Genomic DNA, 21,647 nt, shown 5'->3' with positions numbered 1-21,647 from the left:
GCCACGGATGGCCTTGACCAGTTGGTGACAAAGCCAGGGTCAGAACCAAGACCCCTGATCCAGAATTAGAACTTAAATCTGCATGCTAGAGGGCCTGCCAGGCTCCAGGCCCATTGTTGGGGGTTTGGTGGACATGCTGGTCTGTGTGGCACCCCCACGGTGGACAGTAGTTGATGGTAATCTGGGCTGGATTTCCCCCAGAGGATACTCCAGTTTGGAGGCATGTGAGTCGGGGGCATCAGCAGGGACCTGGTGGGAGGGCCTGGAGCCGGTGGCCTGGGCCCAGGTAAACTCTAGAAAAGAGGTCCCTTAACTCTTTGAGTGACAAGTGTTCTGTCCCCAGGTGACCCGATCACTCTCTGGGTTTACTGAGTGAGCAGAGACTTGAGACTTTCTGGGTTCGCTCTGCAGGCTGGGAGCTGCCCTGGGCCCAAAGACCATCAGGAGAGACTTTGCTAAGCCCCTGTTTTCCTAGGGTCTCCTCTCATATGACCCATGCCAGGACTGAACAGACACTGTAGGATGCCTCTCCTATCTCCTAGTCCCCTCTTTTCTTGACAAGGGGAGGTGCCCAGGGGTGGGTGGCTGCTCAAGGTGCTCCATTTCTTGGGAAGTGCTCCCAAGTGCTCAGGGTGTTCCATTTCTCCAGATGATCCCACCCAGAGCACAGGCTTGCTGGGGGTGAAGCAGCCTCCCAGGTGTCTGGGGAACTCTGGTCCAGGGCAGACTTGCGGAGCAGAGACTGTCCTTCTGCCCTTCAGAGCCTATACCACAGACCTGTGGCCTCCTCTGCCATATGCACCCTCTGAACTGCTAGTTGGCTGGAACAAGGCCCCTGTTCTAGCTTGGTGCTCCATGTGGGAGGCCAGAGGCTCCTTTCCTGAATAGGGGTCTACAGTGACCAGTTCCTTTTCACCCAGGGAGGTGCAACCCTCCTCGGCTTACCCCCATGTATCCTGAGGCCTAGTGGCCTAGACTTAGCTTTTACTGCCCCCTGGTGGCTGAGTCAGGGTGGATGGCTGCAGGAGGAAGAGGCAGATGTGACGGGACTCTGGGTACAGTGGGGCCAGGCTCAAGTTCACCTGGTGTTCAGTTGCCTGTCACGTACACACACTGATCATCATCTCAGGGCACCTGGGGGGTGATGGCAGCACGTGGCATGGAGATAGTTTTTGTCATCACTCAGCCTTGGGATTGGCTGTGGGGAGACAAAGGGCAGAGTGAGAAGCTGTACCCACCTTTCCTGTTCCAGACCTTTCCTCTGTTCCCCACAGCACCACAGCCCCCATTGCCAGCTCTTGCCCTCACAAGGAGGAAGGCAGGGCCCACAGACCTTTCCCTTTCCCCCTACCTTTCATGGAGAGCCTAGTTCCCTGCCCTCCTGCCTAGGCACATTCGAAAACCAGCGATGGGATGTGAGCTTCTCCTGGAATCACTAGGAATTTGAAGTTCCTCGGTGGGAAAAGGAAGTCCATTGGATGTGGAATGCAAAGTGGTGGTGCCCTGGGGCCAGGGGCTGAGAATCCAGGAAGCCTGTTCTCAGGAGTGTGTGTGCAGGGCCCTCCTGTGTGCCCTGAGCCTGTTGCCTTTGTCACCTTCTGAGTGACCTGGGGGAAGACTGTCTGGTGTCGCCGCTACCAGAGTGCATTTGTTGTCCACTCCTTTTTCTTGGACTGAAAGATTATTCCTGTCTTTTCTCCTCGCTGTCCCACTCCACCCCTGTTGTCGGGTGAAGTCCGCCCAGTCCAGCCCATCCAACTCCAGCTCCAGCTCCGACTCCAGTTCGGATTCGGATTTTGAGCCGTCTCAGAACCACAGTCAAGGTGAGTAATGGTGAAGGAAAGAGACGAGAAGTTTCCTGGGCCCACTGCAGTGGGAGCAGCCCCTGTCGCCACCCGGAGGCGGGTGGAGTTCTGGGCTTGTTTCCTAGTCAGAGAGGTTTACTAGTCATTTCCGGTGACTTCATGCCTGAGCTTCGCAGGGTCTGACAGCTGCTGCCACTGCCAGAAAAATCCATTGACACCTTGCCCCAGGGCTGGGGGTGATAGGGAGGGCCTGGAGTGATGGGGAGGATAGGAGCCTCATGCCTGAGCTGAACTTACCCTGGGCATTTTTTCAGTATACTACTGCTTGCCTAGACTGCCGCATTCACAGGTTGTAGAAGTTTTGGGAAGGTGTATTAAAAAGAAAAGCAGAAACAGTGTGAGGTGCTACTCCTTCTAGTGTCTGTCACCTGGGCCGTCAGGACGCCCTGTCTGTTTGGCGAGGGCTTCAAGCTGTGCTGATGAGGACCTGGTGCTTGCAGACTAGTGGAGGTGGGCCCCATGCTGGGGGGGGGGGTGCGGTATGTGTGTGTGTTTCCAAGATATGTAACATTTCACTTTTGTATGATTGTACTGATTGTATAAATGGCTTTTTCTATAGTTCAGTCTCCTTAAGAGTCTTTAAGTCTTGCTTTAGTCCGTTCTATTTAAGTTTAGGTAGATTTTATTGATTATGCTATTATAGTTGTCCCATTCTTTTTTTTCCTCCCCTTTTAACCTCCTCTGCCTGGTACCCGCATTCCTTCCAGAATCCCCCCGCTTAGTTCATGTCCATGGGTCGTACATGGTTTCTCCATTTCCTGTACTTGTCCTAACCTCCCCCTGTCTGTTCTGTACCTTGATTTGTGTTCTATCCATAGCCAGACACCCTCCTCGCCAGCTCCTCCCAGACAGAGGTGGCGTTAGCTCCTTTGCCAGCCCTGCCCACCCTGTCCCATCATAGGATAGCTCTCCTGGATCGGGACGGGAATGCTCTGCTCTGAAAGCCGGTCTGGCTGGCACTCAGTAGTCTGCATTTTGCCTTTTCCCTGTCGGACCTCAGGAGTGGGGGGGCTGTTCGGGGGAAAGGGTATCAGGCCCACTTGGCTGCCCCAGATCAGGGAGGGCTTTCTTAGGTGCAGGGTGGGCCTGGCTACTCCCATGCTGCAGGACCCAGGTGCAGAAGGGTGGCATGGGGCCCACTAGCCCTGTTGACCCTGCCACTCATCCTCAAACTGGAAGCATTTCTTCTGGTAGATTGGACCCACAGTCTCCTCCCAGAATCCTCTTTTAAGGGTTGTGGAAAACTGGAGGAAGAGAGCATAAAGGGCAGTGGGGGGGGGGGGGGGCCGTTTGACCTGGAGTTTAGATGTACAGTTGCTGAGGGGCCTGGGGGGATGGGTCCTGTGAGCGCAGTCTCAGAGGGCTCTTATCTGTGGGGAAGGGAGGAGGGACCTGCTGAAGTGGGAATCACGTGACCAAGGTAATTGAGGGCTTTGTGTCCCTCTGTTGCCTTGGTAACAGGAATATAAACCAAAGATGCCTCTGTAGGGGGCTGGAACTGGGTGCCTCTGGAGAAAGGGGAGGATGGTGGGCTGGGAACAGCGGAGGGGGTTGTTGAGGCACTGGGCAAGCTTGAGTAGGGGCATAGGCTGGTGGGGGATCCTGTGGCCCTAGGCTCTGGCCATATTGTCCTCTCCAAGGCTGGCTGGTCCTGGCTCTGGGCAGAGGCTCTGGTCTCAGAGCTAGGAGCAGAGGATGGCTGCTCCTTTGGCTTTGGCAATGGAAGGGCCCTATGGTTCTGCCTCAGGCCAGGGGCTAGAGGCCTGTGAGCAGGGTGAGGAAGGTAGGGGATGTGGGGGCTAGAGGGTCCCTTAGGCAGAGGGTGGCCTTGGAGACAGCCCTTGAAGATGGGTGGCAGGCCCCATGTGGCCAGAGGGACTTTATGGGAGGATTTGTGTGGGTACATTTTGGAGGTTGTGGCGTCAAGGAGCTCATGTGGCTCTGGGGGTGGAGGGGACCCCACAGGGCCCAGGTAGAGCCCTCACCTCCCTCCTTTTTCTCCTCTTCCTTGCCACCCTCCACAGGACCCCTGCGCTCCATGGTGGAGGACCTGCAGTCTGAGGAGTCCGACGAGGATGATTCTTCATCGGGCGAGGAGGCTGCTGGCAAGACAAACGCAGGGAGGGATTCCAGGTGCCTGGGCTGGTGGGGGATGAGCTGGGTGGGGGTGGGGGACCCTGGCAGCACTGCTAAGATTGTGGGGCCTCAAGGAGGAGAGGCCAGGACGGGAGTGTTCCTGGGGTGGGGGCAAAGGAAGCATCTGGGCCTGTTGGCCAGCGCCCTGCCTGGGGCTGGACGGTCTCTCCTGTTTCCTGAAGTGCAGGGGCCTTAGGTGGCATCCTTTCTCCTGTCGTTGGTAGGTGTGGGCTGCACGGTGGGAAGGGGTGGGATGTTTAGGGAAAGAAGTCTAGTCGCCATCTGAGAAATGGGGAGAGGCATTGCCCAGCAGCCCTAGAGCCATCCCTGACCTGAGGCAGGAGTTGGGCTGGGGGTGGATGGAGGTGAGCTGGTTCCTCTGTTTTGGGGCCTTGGGACTATTCCCCTTCCCCCATGCGTGTATCATGGGGACAAGCCCAGTCAGCCCAGCTCAGTGGCTTGGTCAGCCCAGATTCGGCCCTTCCTCCCTGGGAGGCCGAGGCCTCCCGGCTTCAGCAGCTCTTTAAGCCTGGCTGTGCACCTAGTCTACATCCACTGGGCGCAAGGAGGGATGGCTGACTGTGCTTATAGGCAGTCTGTTCATGTAGCTGGTGAGACCCACCGTCCAGAGTGTGTGGCCGTGGCGAGTTCGTGAGTGGCCACCTAGTTGCAGGCAGGGGAAGGGGGCTGCCTGTCTCCCAGGGCAGGGTTAATGGCAACGGCCCCACCTGGTTGGTGCTGTCAACATTCTGCTTTTATTCCTGCTGGATGCTAGGTGGAGGGAGCTGCACGGGTGCTGTTCTGGAGGGTCTCCCACAGCAGTGCAGGGACCAAATGTGCAGCAACTCGAACGTCTGTCGCAGGGGCAGACATGGAAGGCCCGGGCAGGGCTTCCCTGGGCACCAAGGGGCATGGCATCCGTTGTCAGGAAGGCACCACGCAGACCTTGCATTGGCGCTGCAGCTTGTTGAGAGGAGTTGGCCAAGCTCCATCTCATCCCAGTCTGCTCGCTGGGGAGGCCTGTAGTCTGCCATGTCCTCCAGCTGCTGCCTGGTGGACCCTGGGAGACCCTGGGAAGAGGGGGACTGGAGTGGTCTTCAGGGTAATGGGGCTGATCCTGGGTCAGCTGATGGGGTAGTGGCACCTGGGCAGTGAGGAACCATGGCCTGCCTTTCCCACTTAAGTGATCTGCAGCTGGGAAGTCGGGGAGAGAGAGCTCTGGGCCTCAGGAGAGCAGGGGCCCCAGGGCCTGGTGCTTACTGTGGAAGTTTAGGTGAGGAAATGGACAGACTTGACCTTGGAGGGAAGTAAGACAGGAGCCCCCGAGGTCCAGGTTTTGCACAGCATTCCTGGCACTGCTTTCATAATGAGGCTGTTTAGGCAGAGGGAGAAGGCAGCAGGCAGGGTTCAGTGTGTTACAGATGCGGGAGGGAGGAGCAGTCGTCAGGCTCCCCTTGCTGGGTCAGCCCTGATGTACATGACGGCCGGGGCGTCCCAGAGGGACCTCTCCCAAGTGAGGCCCCCAGGGGAGTAGGCCATTGCGGGGGGTGGGGGCAGAGAGGCAGTGAGGAAGAATTTGCTTCCTCTACATCCTCCCGCTATGCTGTGAGAAATTTTGGAAAAAGTCAAAAGGCCTAGACCATCCTGTGTTGTCCAGACTGAGATTGTGAGAGAGAATCATGACTCCAAAGAGGGGCTTCCCAGTCCTGGCTAGCCTGGGGTTCTGAACTGCGATAGTCACGCCCTCGCCTCCCGAGACAGTAGTGGCCGTTGTTGCTGTGGCCCGCCCTTCCCTGTGCACCACTCCCAGGGCCTCACTTTGTGGGTGAGAACGTGGAGGCAGAGGTTGAAGACGCACCCAGGGCTGCCCCCAGTAGGTTCGAGGTTGAGCCCCCCGCAGCCACACTGTGTTCAGGGCCCCTCCCGGACTGGGGAGGCCCGGTGACCACAGCGCTCCGGCGGAAACTGCAGTTCCCCTCGGGGAGCTCTGCAGGCTGCCCCCAACCCCCTGCTGCAGGAGCAGCAGCAGGACCACATGAAAGGAGCAGAACCCAGTACACCCCTACCCTTCCAGCTCGCAGGGTGTCCCACCTGGCTGCTGGCCCCGGGAGAGCTGCATCATGGGGGCGTACCTCTTAGAACCCACGCCTGCGGCTCTGGGTTCTTTGCCCTTTGAAGGCGGCACCGGAACATTTTTTGTTGTTTCACATCAGCAGTAGCAGCCCAGAGCTAAGTGACATTGGTCTCTGAGGTCTAGGTGGGGCATGCTGGTCCCATGGGAGGGGTCTTCCATTGTCAGGTGTACCCGACAGAGCAGCAGGGTGGCAGGAGGCCTGGCAGAGCATAATGTTCCTTGTTCAGGTTGAGCTTCAGTGACAGCGACAGTGACAACAGTGCTGACTCCTGCCTGCCCAGCCGAGAGCCCCCTCCTCCCAAGAAGCCACCACCACCCAACAGCAAGGTGAGCTCAGGGGCCACTCCCAGGGACTCCTACCCAGAGGAGGAAGTCATGCTGGTGGGCAGGTCTCAGTCACATCCTGGAAGCAGGGCTGAGGGTTGGGCCTTCATCGGTCTTAGGCCTGGGGTTGTCCGATGGTCCCAGACTTAGGGTGGTGGGTGCAGAGAGAGGCTTGGTTCGCCCCAGAGGTGTTTCTGCTTCCCATAGAGTAGGAGGCCAGAGAAAGGAGGATGGGCATCCCCAGAGGCCTGGGCTGCCCCTGAACAGTCAGTGGTGGCCCTGGGAAGGTCGGAGAACCTGTGGGGTGTTGGGAGGGGTGCAGGTGAGAGTTGAGAGCAGACCTGGGTTTGTCCTGCAGGCATCAGGCCGGAGAAGCCCCGAGTCCTGCAGCAAGCCTGAGAAGATCCTCAAGAGGGGCACCTATGACAAGGTGGGGGGCTCGGGCAGGGTGGGGGGAACCCTGGGTCTCCAGAACTGGACAGGCTAGCCCAGATGTGCTGAGGTGCTGTCTCCAGTGGCACCAGGCCAGCTTCTCTCCCAGGTGCCCTGCTGAGAGATGGACAGGACCTCGGGCGGGTTCCCTCAGGGCCGGGTGGTGGGAAGAACTGAGGCCGCCTGCTGAGTGCCTGTCTACACCCTCCAGGCCTACACAGATGAACTGGTGGAGCTGCACCGGAGGCTGATGGCCCTCCGGGAGCGCAACGTGCTGCAGCAGGTACTAGGACAGAGCCCATCCTTACCCTCGGGTCTGCAGAAGACACAGGTTATCACACATGAGTCCCTGGGGCGGGGGATGCCTGCCAGGTGTGCAGGCTGCTGGAACCCCATGCTGTAGCCCCAAGGATCTTCCTCTTCTTCTTTGGGGGTCTGCTGGAGGGTGGGGGACACACCAGTCCAACTTCCTGTCCTCTGAAGCCACCCTGCCACTGCCTTCCAGATAGTGAACCTGATTGAGGAGACTGGACACTTCAATGTCACCAACACCACCTTCGATTTTGACCTCTTCTCCCTGGATGAGACTACCGTGCGTAAGCTGCAGAGCTACCTGGAGGCTGTGGCCACATGACCCTGGACCAGGTGCCCGGCCCCTGTCATCGGGGTCCCGGGAAGCCACATCCGGGCCCCGCCTGCCTTCCTTTCTCTCAACTCACCTGCCCGCAGCACTGCCTTAGTGACCGCCCTGTCCTCGGCCCACAAGGCCAGCTGCACTTTCCTCGTTGGCTCCCGGCCTGCCCTCCCCACCAGCTCACCGGGAGCCCTGGGGCCGAGGGGGGCTGGGCCAGCGCTGCTGCTGCTGCTCCCTGTTGCTCAGGGGCCGTCACCTGGGTCCCCCTTGGAAAGTGGCTTGTGTTGGAGGCAGCACTGGGCCTCATTCCTGCAGGGGAAGAAATGTGTCCGGCGGTGGGAGCCTCGCTCCATGGTGGGGCATGTGGCACGGTGTCACTGCCCAGGTGTCTCTGAGCAGCTGGGGCGTCGCCTCCAGCCTCCCCAAATGGTTCGGACACACCAAACCCCAGGACCTCAGAGGGTCCAGCTGCTCCAGGCCAAGCCTTGGCTCGTCCTCTGTGTGAGCCGCGTGCAGCCCCTCTGTCGGCTCTCACTGTGCTGGGACTCCGTGCTGTATAGTTCTCTCCCTATTATATATGTATGTATGCACTGTAGGTACCAGAGCGGTTTCTGGGTGTGCATTTCTGTGGCAGCAGTGCACGTGGGGGGTGGGGGGTGAGTAAGGTGGGACTTTTAGGTTAAGACGTCTCCACTGGTCTTGTCGTTGGGCTAGAGGCCGAGCCGGAGTGCCCGCCGGCTCTGGAGGAATCCTCCCTCAGTGGTACAAGGATGCCTCGTCCTCCTTCCGGGACTCAGAAGGCACAGCCTGGGGCCCGTGAACACTACGATGGAGCAGTAGGTCCTCAGGCGCCTGGTCAGACTGGCAGCCATCTCCAAGGGCAGACCCCCCGGGCTCCAGCCGGCTGCAGGCTCCTACTTGGAACTGCGCCCCAGGCCTCAGCCTCTCCTTCCTTCTGTAGGATCCTCTTTCTCCTTTCTGTTGATTGAGTCTTCAAACTTTGAAAAAAATGAGCTTTTGCCAAATAAGATGTAATAGTTTGTGGAGTTTTTTCCAGGAGCATCAGGACACAGAGCCAGCTGCTCAGGCCCGGGCTCTGCCAGTGGCAGGCCCTCCCTGGCACACCTGTCTCTCTCTGGTTCGCTTGGCCCTCCCACACCGGCCATTCACACTTGTCCAGAGCTCTGAGACTTAGTTCCTCAAACACCCAAGATTCTCCAAGGACCAGGCTGGTTTCTCCTCCCTTGGCCCACCTTCCAGTGTCAGACTGCCCTCATGGAGTCAGCCCACCTTGGGTGGGGCTCCCGAGATCCTATTTGCTCAGTCTCTGTTCCCCAAGACCTTGAATCAAGGCTCCTCCCATGCCCCTCCCCCCAACTTTTGCCATGAACAAGATGTGGGTGGGAAAAGGACTGGGGGCCCAGAAGTGGGTTCACCTTTTCTCCAACCCACTGTCAGGCAGACCCTGAGTACTCCCTGGTGAACCCCACCTGCAAGGCTTCCCTGAGCTCTGGCCTTCCTGGTGAGATCCCCAGAACTCTCGGGGAAGGCCCAAGAGCTTCCCAAGGAAACCATCGTGACTCCTCGCTGTTCGCTCGCATTCTCTCCTGACCCTGCTGCCTTGAGTTACTAAGAAGAGGTCAGGCCTGCGTGGTAGGCCCTGCGCCGTCACCACTCTCTTCTCCAGGCAGGCCAGCAATACTCCAGAGCCGGCACTGTTCTTCTCTGGAAACTTCAGTACATTGGACGGAAGGGACTGGTCTGACGGGCTGCTCAGAAGGCAGCAGCTGCCTGGCCCTCTGTGCACAGAGGCTGCCAATGGTCACAGGCTGGAGCCTCAGCTCAAGGGCCACTAGTCTTTCTCCTTCACAAGGATCTGTAAGGGGCTGCAGTCTCCATGTGGCAACATAGGCAGCCCTCTGCTTTGGAGCCAGGCTCTCACCAGAGGCCACTGGAGAAAGGCTCTCTGGCTCACCCTCAGTGTCAGCGGCATCTGGCGCTTCCTGCTGTTTCCAGGGCCTTTGGAAGCACCGACCCATTTCTCAGTTACCTCCTCTGGCCACAAGGCCTCTAGTGCTGTTGTCTGGAGCTGCTCTGGGCCCATGCTGGCCCGTGACCACCTGATGGACGTGCCAGGCAGCCCGGGCCCCAACCACAGCATTCCTGGCTGCTCCTCTACCCCACCCCCACTCCCCCCAGCTGCCTGGCAGCTGGGCCCACGAGGGCTCTGGGGACGCTTCCATAGGAAGGGGCAGGCACTTTGTGATTGCCACGTGTTTAGTGTTAAGCCCTCTGCCCCCAGTGAAAAATCCCTGTGTTTCGCTATCTCCTGAACAAAATGTAAACCAACACCTGAAAGCAAAAGGTATCGAATACCTTTTTACCCATAAGGGTTTTTACAAAGATTGTGTCTCGCCAGGAACTAGGACACTTACCAGCTTGAGACCAACTCCTGGATAAAAGGAATAAGGAGAATTGTGTTTGTAATAAGTTACAGGATTGTTTCTGTCCTGGATTTTAAACTTTTTGTTAAATTGTGAAATTATGGAGGAATTTTATAGAAAAAAAAGTGAAATAAAGTCAGATGGGAAAGCAAACTTGTGTGTGTGTACCTGTGCATCTGTTTGGTTCCTCTTGTCTTGGAGTTGGTGGGTGGGACCACAAAATCCCTTGGGGCTACTTGTCCCCTCTCCATGTTTCAGTGCCTCCAGATCAACAACCAGGAAGAGGTGACAGGGTTGGGACCAAGCCTGGGGTTCAGCAGGAGGGAAGACAAAGTATGAGCAGAGTTGACATCCTGGAGGAAGAGGTGGTGCCACCAGAAATCTGTGAGGGACAAGACAGTGGAGAACTGGTCTCAGGTCTTGCTTTTGATAACGTTCTTTCTTTGGATCCTGAAAGCAAGGTTTGGGGTGAAAAGCAAGCCTAACGTAAGGAGATAGATGGATGGATGTGTTGATGATAGAAAGCTAGATAGAAAGGAAAATGTAGGCAAAGACATTCTTTGTTGGATGCGAGGCTGCCCATCCGTCAGTTTGTCCATGGTGTGTTTTGCTCTAGACTTAGTACGGTAGAGCAGAGTTAACCCCAAGTGGACAAAGCTGTTGCAGGGCCCATTTGAGCAGCCCTGTTCACTCTGGGCCCACTACAGGAGCCAGAACTTGTATCGCCAAGCGGTCAGTATTGCAAGCCAGTACCCTCTGGACATCATGCCCACAGCAGCTGGGGAGATAGCTGCCCACACTCAGGTTTCTCCCCCTTTTAATTGACAGCCAAAGATTTTTTCCAACTTCAGGGCTATGGCCTTTGCTGTCCTTGTTTTTCCTACCAGAGAAAGGTTTTGCAGGCTTTCTGGAGCAGTTTCCGATCCAAGTGAGAGTCTGCAGTGCTTCTCACACTTTCCACCCCTGTATGATGCAGTGGGAACGCTTGTGTGTTAAAACAGCTGCAGGCCAGGCCCCGCACTAAGAGTTATCTCACAGCCCTGGGCAAGTGGCTCAGACAAAGCATCGTCCCGTACACCCCCCTCCCTCAAAAGGTGGTGGGTTTGAACCCTGGTCAGAGCACATACCTAGACTGCAGGTTCTATCCCTGGTCCAGGCATGTATGGGAAGCAACTGATCCGTGTTTCTCTTGCTCCCTCCCTCTCTCTCTAAAATCAATAAACAAACAAACAAAATCAATAAACATTTTCTGGTGAGGGTTAATAAAATCTCATGGACTCTTCACAACCACTCAAGGTTGGTACTGCTGTCCGAGTCCCCATTGACAGATGAAGAAACAACATTTGCCTGCCTACTGCAATACAGCTAGTAGATGCATTTCTGATACTCAGGCCCAGGTATGTGTTGTTGCTTATGGCAGATTCATAGTTTATTTGTATCTACCCACATAATTACCTTCTGGGTCACTTTCTGTCTTTCTGTGGTTCACTGTGCAGTTGTTTCCCTTAAGCTTGAAGAGTTCTCAGTAGCATTTTATTCAGTGCAGTTATGCATTCTCTCAGCTGTTGTTTATCCAAAAACATTTTCCTTTCATGTCTATTTTGTAAGGATACATTTACTAGGTATGGAATTCTAGGTTGGCAGCCGTTTACTTCCAAAACATCATTTCATTGTTTTTTGGCTTCCATTGCTCCTGTTGAGAAGTCAGCTGTAAAGTCTCATTGCTCCTTTGAGGATGATGTGTCTTTTGTCTCTCAAGCCTTTTGTTTTTTTGCAACAAAAATTTATTTTCCTACAGTTCTCAGTTCAAAAGTCTGAAATCAGTTTCGTGGGGCTAAAAATCAACAGGCCTGTGTTCAGTCTGTGTTCCTTCTGGAGGCTCTGAGCCAGGGTGAGAATCATTGAGAAAGTACATGTATTTCTCTACTGAGGGTGAGCATTTTTGACAATCTAATCAGTTATCTGTATTTCCTTATTGATGAATAAATATTGAAAAGGAAGTGAAAAATATTTGCCAGAGATATGCTGATCTATTTTAAAAGCCTAGATTTTGAGAAGTAGTTTGGCTGTAAAGTGTCTGGATATAATATTAACATACAAAAATCAACTTTGTTCCTTCCCATATATCAACAGTAACCACCTAGAGAAAGGGAGAAATCACGTCCACAATAGAAACACGAATTATAAGCTAGAATAATTTATCAAAAACTATACAAGACAGTTATGGATAAAATTGTTAAGGTTTATTAAAACACATGAATAAATGGAAAGAGACACCATCTTAATGAACGATCAGCCTCAATGTTATAAAAGCTATTTTATAAGCTTGAATCAGAGTGAAAAGTCTGGGCTTGGAGGCATGTGACTGGTTGATGACGGATCCCAACCCCATTCTAACAAGCAGAGGCTGGACAGCTAAAATCTATTCCCCAGAATCCCATGCAGGGTCATTTCCGAGTATGACTCAGGTTCCACTGATCATGACTGATTTGGAAGTGAGTCATGTGAGGGGAAGAGAAAGGGTGGTCCTGGTAGAAACGATGTGGTTATGGGGTCAGTGAAGGTAGCATCAGCTCTCTGCTCTAGCCAGCAGTTTCCTGACTCAGCAGCTTTGTGGGCATAAGCAGTTTTCCTGACCGCAGGAGGGGCAACGGGATCCCACCGTCAGCTGTTACAGAGGTGGCAGGACCTCCTTGGCTGGCAAACGAGGGGCTACCTCTGCTGCATGCTCTTCTACCCCTCCCAGTGATTATTTCCTGTTTTCTTCTGAGCTGTAATTCACGAAGCATGGGATTCATCCACTGTAAGAGTACAGTACTGCAATTTTTACTAAATCCATACAGATGCGAAACCATCACCACAGTCTAACTTTAGGACACTTTCTATCACCCTGAAAAGTTTCCTTGTCCGGTGTGAGGTTCATTGTCCTGCTTCCAGCCTCAGGCAACCACCGATCTGCTGTCTCCGCAGTTTTCCCTTTACTGGAAATGTCATATAAATGTAATAATAGAATATGTAGTCTTTTGTGTCTGGCTTCTACTTTGAATAAGTTCATCTGCATTTTTCGGTAGTTCATTCACTTCCCCAGTTGAGTGGTGTTCTCTTATTTCTGTTTACCATTCATCATCAGTTGATGAACGTTTGGACAACCCCCTCCCACCCCAGGATTTGGTGATTATGCTCACTGTCGCTATGAACATTCATGTACAAGTTTTTGTGCAGACACAGGTTTTCATTTCTTGGTCATATACCTAGAGGTTGAATTGCTGGGTCGAACACACAGTAACTCTGAGTTGAACACTTTAGATGGCTGTGCCATTTTATAGTCCCACCAACAACGTGTGAGGCTTCCCTTTGTCAGGTTTTTCCATTTTCTCCACCCTAGTGATGTGAAGTGGTGCCTCGTTGTGATTTTCATTCGCTTTTCCCTGGTGACTAATGACATTGAGCATTTTTTCAAGTGCTAATTGGCCACTTGCATATCTTTTGAGAAATATTCAAATCCTTTGACCATTTTAAAATGCGGTCATTTTTCTTTTTATTGTTGAATTGTAAGAGTTCTTTATATATTCTAGCTAGCTACAAGTTCATTGGCAGATACATAATTCTTAAATATTTTTTCTTTTTGTTTTCAAAGTTGGCATTTACTTAACAGTATCTTTCGAAAAGGAAGGGTTTTTAATTTTAAGGAAGTCCAATTCTTTTTTGGATAGATAGATATAGATATAGATATAGATATAGATATAGATATATAATTGTACACATTGTACTAATGACCCTCTGCCCTGGTGCCAACCAGTCAGTGGAGACCATGACCCTGAAAGGATACTCCTGGAAAGCTGGTAGTCTGTTGAGACCCTCCCCTGGGACCTGCCCTGGAAAGCCCTCAGGACTGAGGACCCACCCCACCCACACCGCCCTCTCCCCGAGCCCACCCCCTGGGTGTTTTCCTTGCCTCTCTTTCCCCTAAGCTCCAAGGGCCTTCCTTTGCCTCTGTCACTTGTTTCCTGAGCCCATTTCTTCTGCAGTTCTCTTCTACCTCTGACTTTCTCAGTAAACTTTCTCTTACAGTTTGAGTCTTGGCCCTGAATTCTGTCTCAGCCAGAATTCAAGTACCAGGTTTGCTGAACCGAGGTCTGGTCCGACTCCACAGGACCAGCACCTGGTGCTGTTTCACTGCCGTTGTAGGTTCTCTTATTTATTTACTTATTTTTGCATACTATTCCAGCATAATTTGTTGAAAAGGCCATTTTCCCACTCCCATTTGCACGACCTTGGCGCCTTTAGGAGAAATCAGTTGCCCATAAGGGGGAACTTTAATTTCTGGACTCTCTATTCGTTTTATTGGTCTGCATGTCTATCTCTACACCAGTACCATGCTGTCTTCATTATATAGCTTAATGGTAAGTCATTAAGCAAAAATCTTTTACCTCTGCTCTTTTATTAAAGGCAAGGGTCTATCTAGTGGTGTGAGGAAGAGCAGACCCCTGTGGGAGACAGCAGAACCACAAGGACTTTGAGTAGGTGCACTGTTTATGAGGACATGGGAGAACTTAAAGAATGATAGTGTTGCACTGTCTCTCTCCCTTCCCTCTCCCTCCTCCCCTCCTTCCCTTCCCCTTCCTCTCTCTCTACCCTGGCTGGGTGGCTCAGTTAGTTGGAGCATTGTCCCATACACCAGAAGATTGTGGGTTCAATCCCCAGTCGGGGCACATACCTAGGCTGCAGGTTCAATTCCCAGTTGGCACATACGGGAGGCAACCAATCACACCAGTGTTCCATTCTCTCTCTTTCTGTCTCTCTGTCTCTTTCCCCTCTCCCCCCTCCCTCCCTCCCTGCCCCTTCCTCTCTCTCTAAAATCAATAAATATATTCTTGGGTGAGGATTAAAAGAAATCATCTCTGAGTTCAAATTCTCACCTCAAATCATGCTCAGAGAATCAGTTTCTGTGGATGCCTTCCATGACGTCTTCTTCCCAGCTACAGGTTGCTGAGTTACATAATGTGGAGGAAATTCACAGCCTTGTCAGTTGTGCAAAAATCAGAGTATTATTTGAAAAAAGCGGTACCCTGGGAGTTGTAATGGTGAGATGTGGGAGAATTTAGATGACTTTGTTCACTTCCAGTTCCACTCAGCTGCCCTCGCCAGCCATTACTGCTGTCTAATGCGAATAAGCCGCACACACCTCCTTGCCTGCACACTTTAAACAGAGTCAGACATCAGAGTGCTCCAGGATGCCAATTACAAAGTCAGACCTTGGAGGTGAAGACTTGCATATGACTTACAAGATTTGGATAATTGATGTTCGGCAGAATTCCTGGGGGCCACATACGGGGTTGGACTCTGAGGGCGCAGCACCGGGGAGGGAGAGAAATGCTACGAAATCCGTCTGAATTTGTCAGGATAGGGGTGCTGAGACTGTATGTGCTTTTGTCGTAGGTTCAACCAGACTGTACTAGGTGTACTAGCTCAAGCAGCTGGGAGTTTCTTCCAGCTGTAAGCTTAGTTAACTGCCTGGACTCCATGCCGGCCTTCGAGACCAGAATTGAAATGTCAGAAGAATGCCTGGTGTGACAAAGAAGCAACCTGGACAGACGTGTCCTGTGCACGGAGCACCGTGTACCAAGGGTACCCACTGTAGCCTTTTACTTAGGCATTTCTCAGTGACCAAGTGGAGGCAACGAAACGTGCCACAGCGGGTGCGGGCGAGTGCCATGCGAGTTCGCACTCTGGAGCGCTGGGCAGGGGAGCAGGGAGGTGGTGGGATTTGTTGGCACAGAGGACAGTGTCAGTAGCTTATTTTTTTCAAATGGGAGCAAAATCAAGGACAGGTGTCCTAGTGTATCTTTTAAATAATTTATTTTGAAATATTAAATTTCAGGGGTTACAGAAAAGTTTCCAAGTAGAGGGAAGTCTCCTTTTATGCAAATTCACCAGTTTAACATTTACCAGCATTTCTTCCATCATCCTCCTCCCGCCCCTCAGATTATCATTAGTCTCTGAGAATAATCCACTCCCACCCCACTCCAGAGTGTCGGTGTCCAGCGCAACCAGGACCGAACCCTCCAAGTCCAGAGGGCAGCGGCGCTGCCTGGTGGTCCAGGCCTCACATCCCGTTCAGTTTTCCCAGCCAATCCAGCGACGCCTTCTTTCTGTCCGACCCCAGGTACAGTCTCGGATCCCGTGTCTCCGCAAACTCCTTTAATCGGAAACAGTTCTCCACGCTTTCTCTGACTTTCCTTCCCGGGCAGTTTTAAGGAGCACAGGTCTTACATTTCGTAGGAAGACTTTCAGCGTGGCTTCATCTGCTGTTTCCTGAGGAGCAGACTCAGGCCACGCTTTTCTCATGAAAATGAGCCAAAGAGGGCCCCGAAATCGGCCCCATGTTACTTCTGCACAGCGGTCCAGGACCGTGAGCTCCAAAGCCCTCCAGTGCCAAACTCAGGGGTTTTTTTTTAACTTGAAAAAGATGATTTTCTAGTCTACAAGGACATATTAAGTTATATCGCACCACAGCCATCAGATAAGAAATAAAAGGCATACAAATTGGAAAGGAAGAAGTATATAGACACATGTCTGTATTTCTGTATCTGTATTATAAACTATGAATTTGCACTAGTACCTCCAATTCGAATCTAATTCTCCTAAATTTTTCCTCTGGCAGTGAGAAACTCAGCTCCTACTTTCTTCAGTATTTTTACGTATCCGCTCAGTGTACCCAGTCTCTTGGCCACACTGCACCTCTCAACCTGGCACTTCACGTTCCCCTCACCACTCAGAACTTTGGCCTCTGAGCTTTGCCGCCTGCCCGCCTGTCCCTGCAGCGGCCCACCCCACTCCTGCCCTCCGTCCACAACCACTGTGCTAACTTCCCCCTGCCTGGACGGGAGGATATCTCTTTTACACGTTTTTATGTGTAAAAACGAATTCTCACACTGGCCGGGGGGCTCAGTGAATTGGAGCATCACCCCACACACCAAAAGTTTGCGGGTTCAATCCCCAGTCAGGGCACATATATAGGTTGCGGGGTCAGTCCTTGGTCAGGGTGCATTCAGGTGGCAGCTGACCAAAGTTTCTTTCCCTCTCGCTTGCTCCCTACCCCACCCCTTCCGCTCTATCCAAAGTCAGTAAACGTGTCCTTGAGTGAGGATTTGATAAAAATGATCGCACGCACACATTTTCCTGCAGTGGCGCCTGACGGTGTGCAGCCAGCGATGTCCTGTGAAGTTGCAGTGAACGCTGGGCTGGCAATGAACTATTGCTCTTGGGAGAAATACAGACTTAGGCTTCTGGCAGCCTCTCCTCTCATTTTTATCAGCTGATTAATACGTAGCCTGTACTATGTGTGTCTGCTCAAGGACACATTTAATACATGTTGTTAGTTCATTACCATCGAACCCATGGCCAGCAGCACTGTGACTCACGTCTGCACGAAGATTGTCTCACACACATATTTTTTCCATAAGGCACATTACAGCCTTCTCGCCCTCAGGGGCCATATTCAACGGCAAAATCACCAACAAAAATGCAAAATTAAAAAGGCACCAAATAGACCCCCCGAAGGACATGCATTTACAGTGTGAGCTGAAGGAACAGGCAGAGTGTTACCTACTTAACTTTAGCTGGGAATATGTGTGTCGGGCAATTCGAATTGCTCGCCACTCTGTGCGTGTCCACAAATGGCTACAAAAACACCAGCAGCTTTGATTTCAGGGTTTCAAATGCATTTTAGCAATTGGGCGAGCTTGTGAATATGGAATTGGCGAATAAGAGGATTGACTGAACTTTACATATTAAAAAATGAAAGCCTGCCAGACAGACTTCCGCCAAGATGGAGGCATAGGTGGAGACGCCGTGCTTTCTCACACAACCAAGTTTAGAGACAACTAAATATTAGCAACAGAAAACACAGCCAGAACACAGAAAATTGAACTTTTCGGAAGTCCTATAACAACAAATTCTTCAGCCTGACCGGTAAGAGGGGCGAAGCCAGCAGCTGGCAGGGCGGGGTTGCACAGGAAAACTCGGTCAGAGGGACTCAGGTGCACGGATCCCACAGGCGTGGGGTTGCAACGGGTGGACCCAGTGAGCCACCCAGTGAGCGCGACCCAGTGAGCGACTGGCGGATCCGGTGAGGGTGAAGGCGGCGGGTTGACTGTGCTGGCGCTTTCCTGCGCAGATAGACCAGCGAGAGAGTGGGCAGTGAGACTGGACCGAGTGGGTCCCAGTGACGGGAGACAGCAGAGACAGCCGCCATTTCCAGGCTCTGACCCCACCCCCACATACAGCGTCACAACCCAGCGACCCGCCCTGGAGGACCCGCCCTGCCCCTAAGGCTTCTCTCCTCATACTTAAGGGGCACGAACAGACCAAAAATGGCTCAAGAAGATCTCAGAGTCCCAGAGCCCATAACTCAAGAAATAGCAAAACTTTCAGATGCATAGTTCAAAACACTGGTGATCAGGATGTCACAGAACTGGTTGATTATAGTCACAAATTAGAGGAACATATGAAGGCTAAACTAATTGAAATGAATGGCAATGCATTCATTGTAAACCAATAGTAATGGAAAGGAAACTGGGACTCAAATCAAAGGAGTGGACCAGAAGGAGGATAAAAATGACCAACCAGAAAAGAATGAAGAAACAAGAATTCAAAAAAATGAGGAGAGGCTTAGGAACCTCCAGGACATCTTTAAATGCTCTGACATCTGAATTATAGGGGTACCAGAAGGGGGAAAGGAACAGCCACCAGTGGAAAACTTATTTGAACAAATAATAAAGGAGAATTTCCCCAATCTGGCAAAGGAAATAGACTTCCAGGAAATCCAGGAAGCTCAGAGAGTCCCAAAGAAGTTGGACCCAAGAAGAAACACACCAGGGCACATCATAATTATATTAGCCAAGATTAAAATGAAGGAGAGAATCCTAGAAGCAGCAAGAGCTAAGGGGACAGTCACCTACAAAGGAGTCCCCATCAGACTGTCAGCTGATTTCTCAAAAGAGACCTTAAAGGCAAGAAGGGGCTGGAAAGAGGTATTCCAAGTCATGAAATCCAAAGACCTACAACCAAGATTGCTCTATCCAGCAAAACTTTCATTTAGAATGGAAGGGCAGATAAAGTGCTTCTCAGATAAGATCAAATTCAAGGAGTTCATCCTTACCAAGCCCTTATTATATGAAATGTTAAAGGGACTTATCTAAGAAAAAGAAGTTAAAGAAACATGAGCAGTGAAAGGACAACAAACTCACAGTTATTAACAACCACACCTAAAACGAAAGCAAACTAAGAGGACAGCTAGATCAGGAGTGAACCACAGAAATGAAGATCACATGGAGGGTTAGCAACAGGGGAGTGGGAGGAGGAGAAGGGGGGAGAAGGTACAGAAAATAAGTAGCATAGACGGCAGGTAGAAAATAGATAGGGGGAGGGCAAGAATAGTGTGGTAAATATAGAATCTAAAGAACTTGAGACACGTGTTCGTGAACTAAAGGGGGAGATGGTGGGGGAGGGGTGTGCAGGGTGGAGGGGAATGAAGGGGGGAATAGAACAACTGTAACAGCATAATCAATAAAATAAAAATTAAAAAAAAAGAAAGCCTACCAGACAGATGAGGAGTGCCCTCAAATCTTACTTATGCCTACCTACATTGCATTAAATTTTTTGCAAGGACAATGGCTTAATATATTTCTTATTTTTAAGATTTGGTTTCTTATACTTTAAAAAAAGTTTTAGGATACATTTTATTAATTCTAGAGAAGGAAGGAGAGAGACAGAGAAACATCAATCAGTTGCCCACCCCAACTGGGGATCGAACCTGCAACCTAAGTATGTGTCCTGACTGGGAATCGAACCCACGACCTTTCAGTGTACAGGACAATGCTCCAATCGACTGAGCCACACCTGCCAGGGCTGGCTTACTGTATTTCTGATCCACTTATGATTTTATATTTTAAAAAGAAAAGGGCTACCCTGGCTGGTGTAGCTCAGTGGACTGAGCGCGGGCTTGGGAACCAAGCAACCACGGTTCGATTCCCAGTCAGGGCAACATGCCTGGGTTGCAGGCCAGTTCTCTCCCTCTCTCCTTCCTTTCCCCTCTAAAGATAAATAAATAAAATCTTAAAAAAAAAGAAAGAAAAGAAAAGAAAAGAAAAGGGCTCTGGGCTGCATCTGGGTATCCAGGACTTGGACACCAGGAGTTTTCTCTCTTCTGTCCTGTTGGGCTGTTCTTCTCTGATCTGCGAGATGTCCCCTCCCTTCCTTCCCCACTAGTATTTTTTCAGGGACTAAGGCCATGGATATACCACATCAGCTTCGATCTGCCTGTACATATGAGGGGAACCCCAAACACCTGGAGTTTATTTATTAAAAGGTATATTTATTCTTACATTTTTAAACTTCAGTCGCCTTCAAAGTGCTATCCATCTGTTGCCATACACCTACCAAGACTTTTTCCTACTGCTCAAAACCATTTTTGAACTCATCTATTTTGATGCATTTTAGTGCTTCTGCTATTTTTTGTTTCACCTCTTCCACATCGGCAAAATGTTTCCCTTTGAGTATTTTTTTCATCTGGGCAAACAACAACAAAAAAGTTACTCTGAGTGAATAGGGAGTGTGGGGCATTTTTGGTCATTTTTTGACAAAAACTGCTGAACACTCACCACAGCAGGGGCAGGTGTGCTTACAAACCACTCATTATGAAGTGGGCAAACGTGCTGAAAGAGCCTTCAAAAAAGACATTGGCTGATGCCGAACACAGCCTCTCACAACACCACCAGCTGGTACACTGATACAAATGGGCTCCTAGAACACTCACCTAGCAGGGAAGCCTGTACTCTAAGGGGCCCGCCCTCCAGGAGATAATTCCAGTGTTCGGGGGGTGAATGGTGGACTGCTGAGTGAGAAAGGAATAAACTTCTATCTTCAAGCTGCCATTATTTTGGACCTTATAACAGCACAAGTCATCCCAAAAGATGGATTTATCCAGAATCATAGCTGTTAATGAAGTTAACTGATCTCTACCTAAATGTGAAAAAAATCATGCTATTAACCAAGACCCACTGGGTGTTTTGATGATCGTTGTTACTTCGTGTCAGGCGTCAGACACTGCGCTCTGCCCAATGTCTCACAGCCACCCCGGGAGGCGCGGGTCTGATCTTACAGATAAAAAAACCCCCGAGACTCAGAAGCTCCAGCTTACAGCCAGCCAGAATTTGAACCCAGAACTGATTTCAGAGTCTGAGCTTCTCAACAAAGGGCAAAATGTTTGTGTCTGGACACGGGATGCTGGTGGGCTTTATTATCAACTGACTGGAAGGGTCCCCCAGCTGCTTCCTGGAAAGTGAGTCAGTTTAGGGGTCCAGATCTTCAAACTTGTGAATGCTTTTGTCTCTGATGTCTTGGTCAGTCCTCTGTGGAGAAAAAAATCCAGCTGGAACGCACAAAGTCAGATATTTCTTCTAAAACATGAAGTTCTTCATAGACCTCCCCATAAGCTTCCCTTAGAAGGGGACCATGCCTTGAAGGTTCATTGGAATTCAAATAGCTAGGAAGATCCTGTCACTCCGAAGGCATGGCAGGTCCCCATGGGGGTCCCTCTTCAAGGAGAGACCGACACACACAAAGTCTGGCTTCTTAAAAACAGGAGGGAGTCCTACCCAGAGCAGCACATCATG

At 51.4% G+C, this 21,647-nt stretch overlaps 1 protein-coding gene across 3 annotated transcripts in view; it reads left to right on the top strand.

Moving 5' to 3' along the window:
- The window catches only part of MLLT1 (MLLT1 super elongation complex subunit), a 71,397-nt gene extending 61,275 nt beyond the window's left edge, over positions 1 to 10,122 (top strand). For all 3 annotated transcript variants that reach the window (XM_037165195.2, XM_037165194.2, XM_037165196.2), the window contains 6 exons: positions 1,736 to 1,823; positions 3,890 to 3,998; positions 6,363 to 6,462; positions 6,818 to 6,889; positions 7,103 to 7,174; positions 7,397 to 10,122. In XM_037165195.2, the coding sequence (XP_037021090.2) occupies positions 1,736 to 1,823; positions 3,890 to 3,998; positions 6,363 to 6,462; positions 6,818 to 6,889; positions 7,103 to 7,174; positions 7,397 to 7,525 (570 nt within the window). In that variant the 3' untranslated portion in view covers positions 7,526 to 10,122. The remainder of the gene's footprint in view (positions 1 to 1,735; positions 1,824 to 3,889; positions 3,999 to 6,362; positions 6,463 to 6,817; positions 6,890 to 7,102; positions 7,175 to 7,396) is intronic.
- The last annotated feature ends 11,525 nt before the right edge of the window (positions 10,123 to 21,647 follow it).

This window comes from Artibeus jamaicensis, unplaced genomic scaffold (assembly GCF_021234435.1).
Source record: "Artibeus jamaicensis isolate MK-2021 breed Jamaican fruit bat unplaced genomic scaffold, CSHL_Jam_final scaffold_537, whole genome shotgun sequence".
In the NCBI taxonomy this organism is placed as follows: domain Eukaryota; kingdom Metazoa; phylum Chordata; class Mammalia; order Chiroptera; family Phyllostomidae; genus Artibeus; species Artibeus jamaicensis.
Note: the sequence above shows the minus strand (reverse complement) of the source record. Positions and strands in the feature narration are given on the sequence as shown.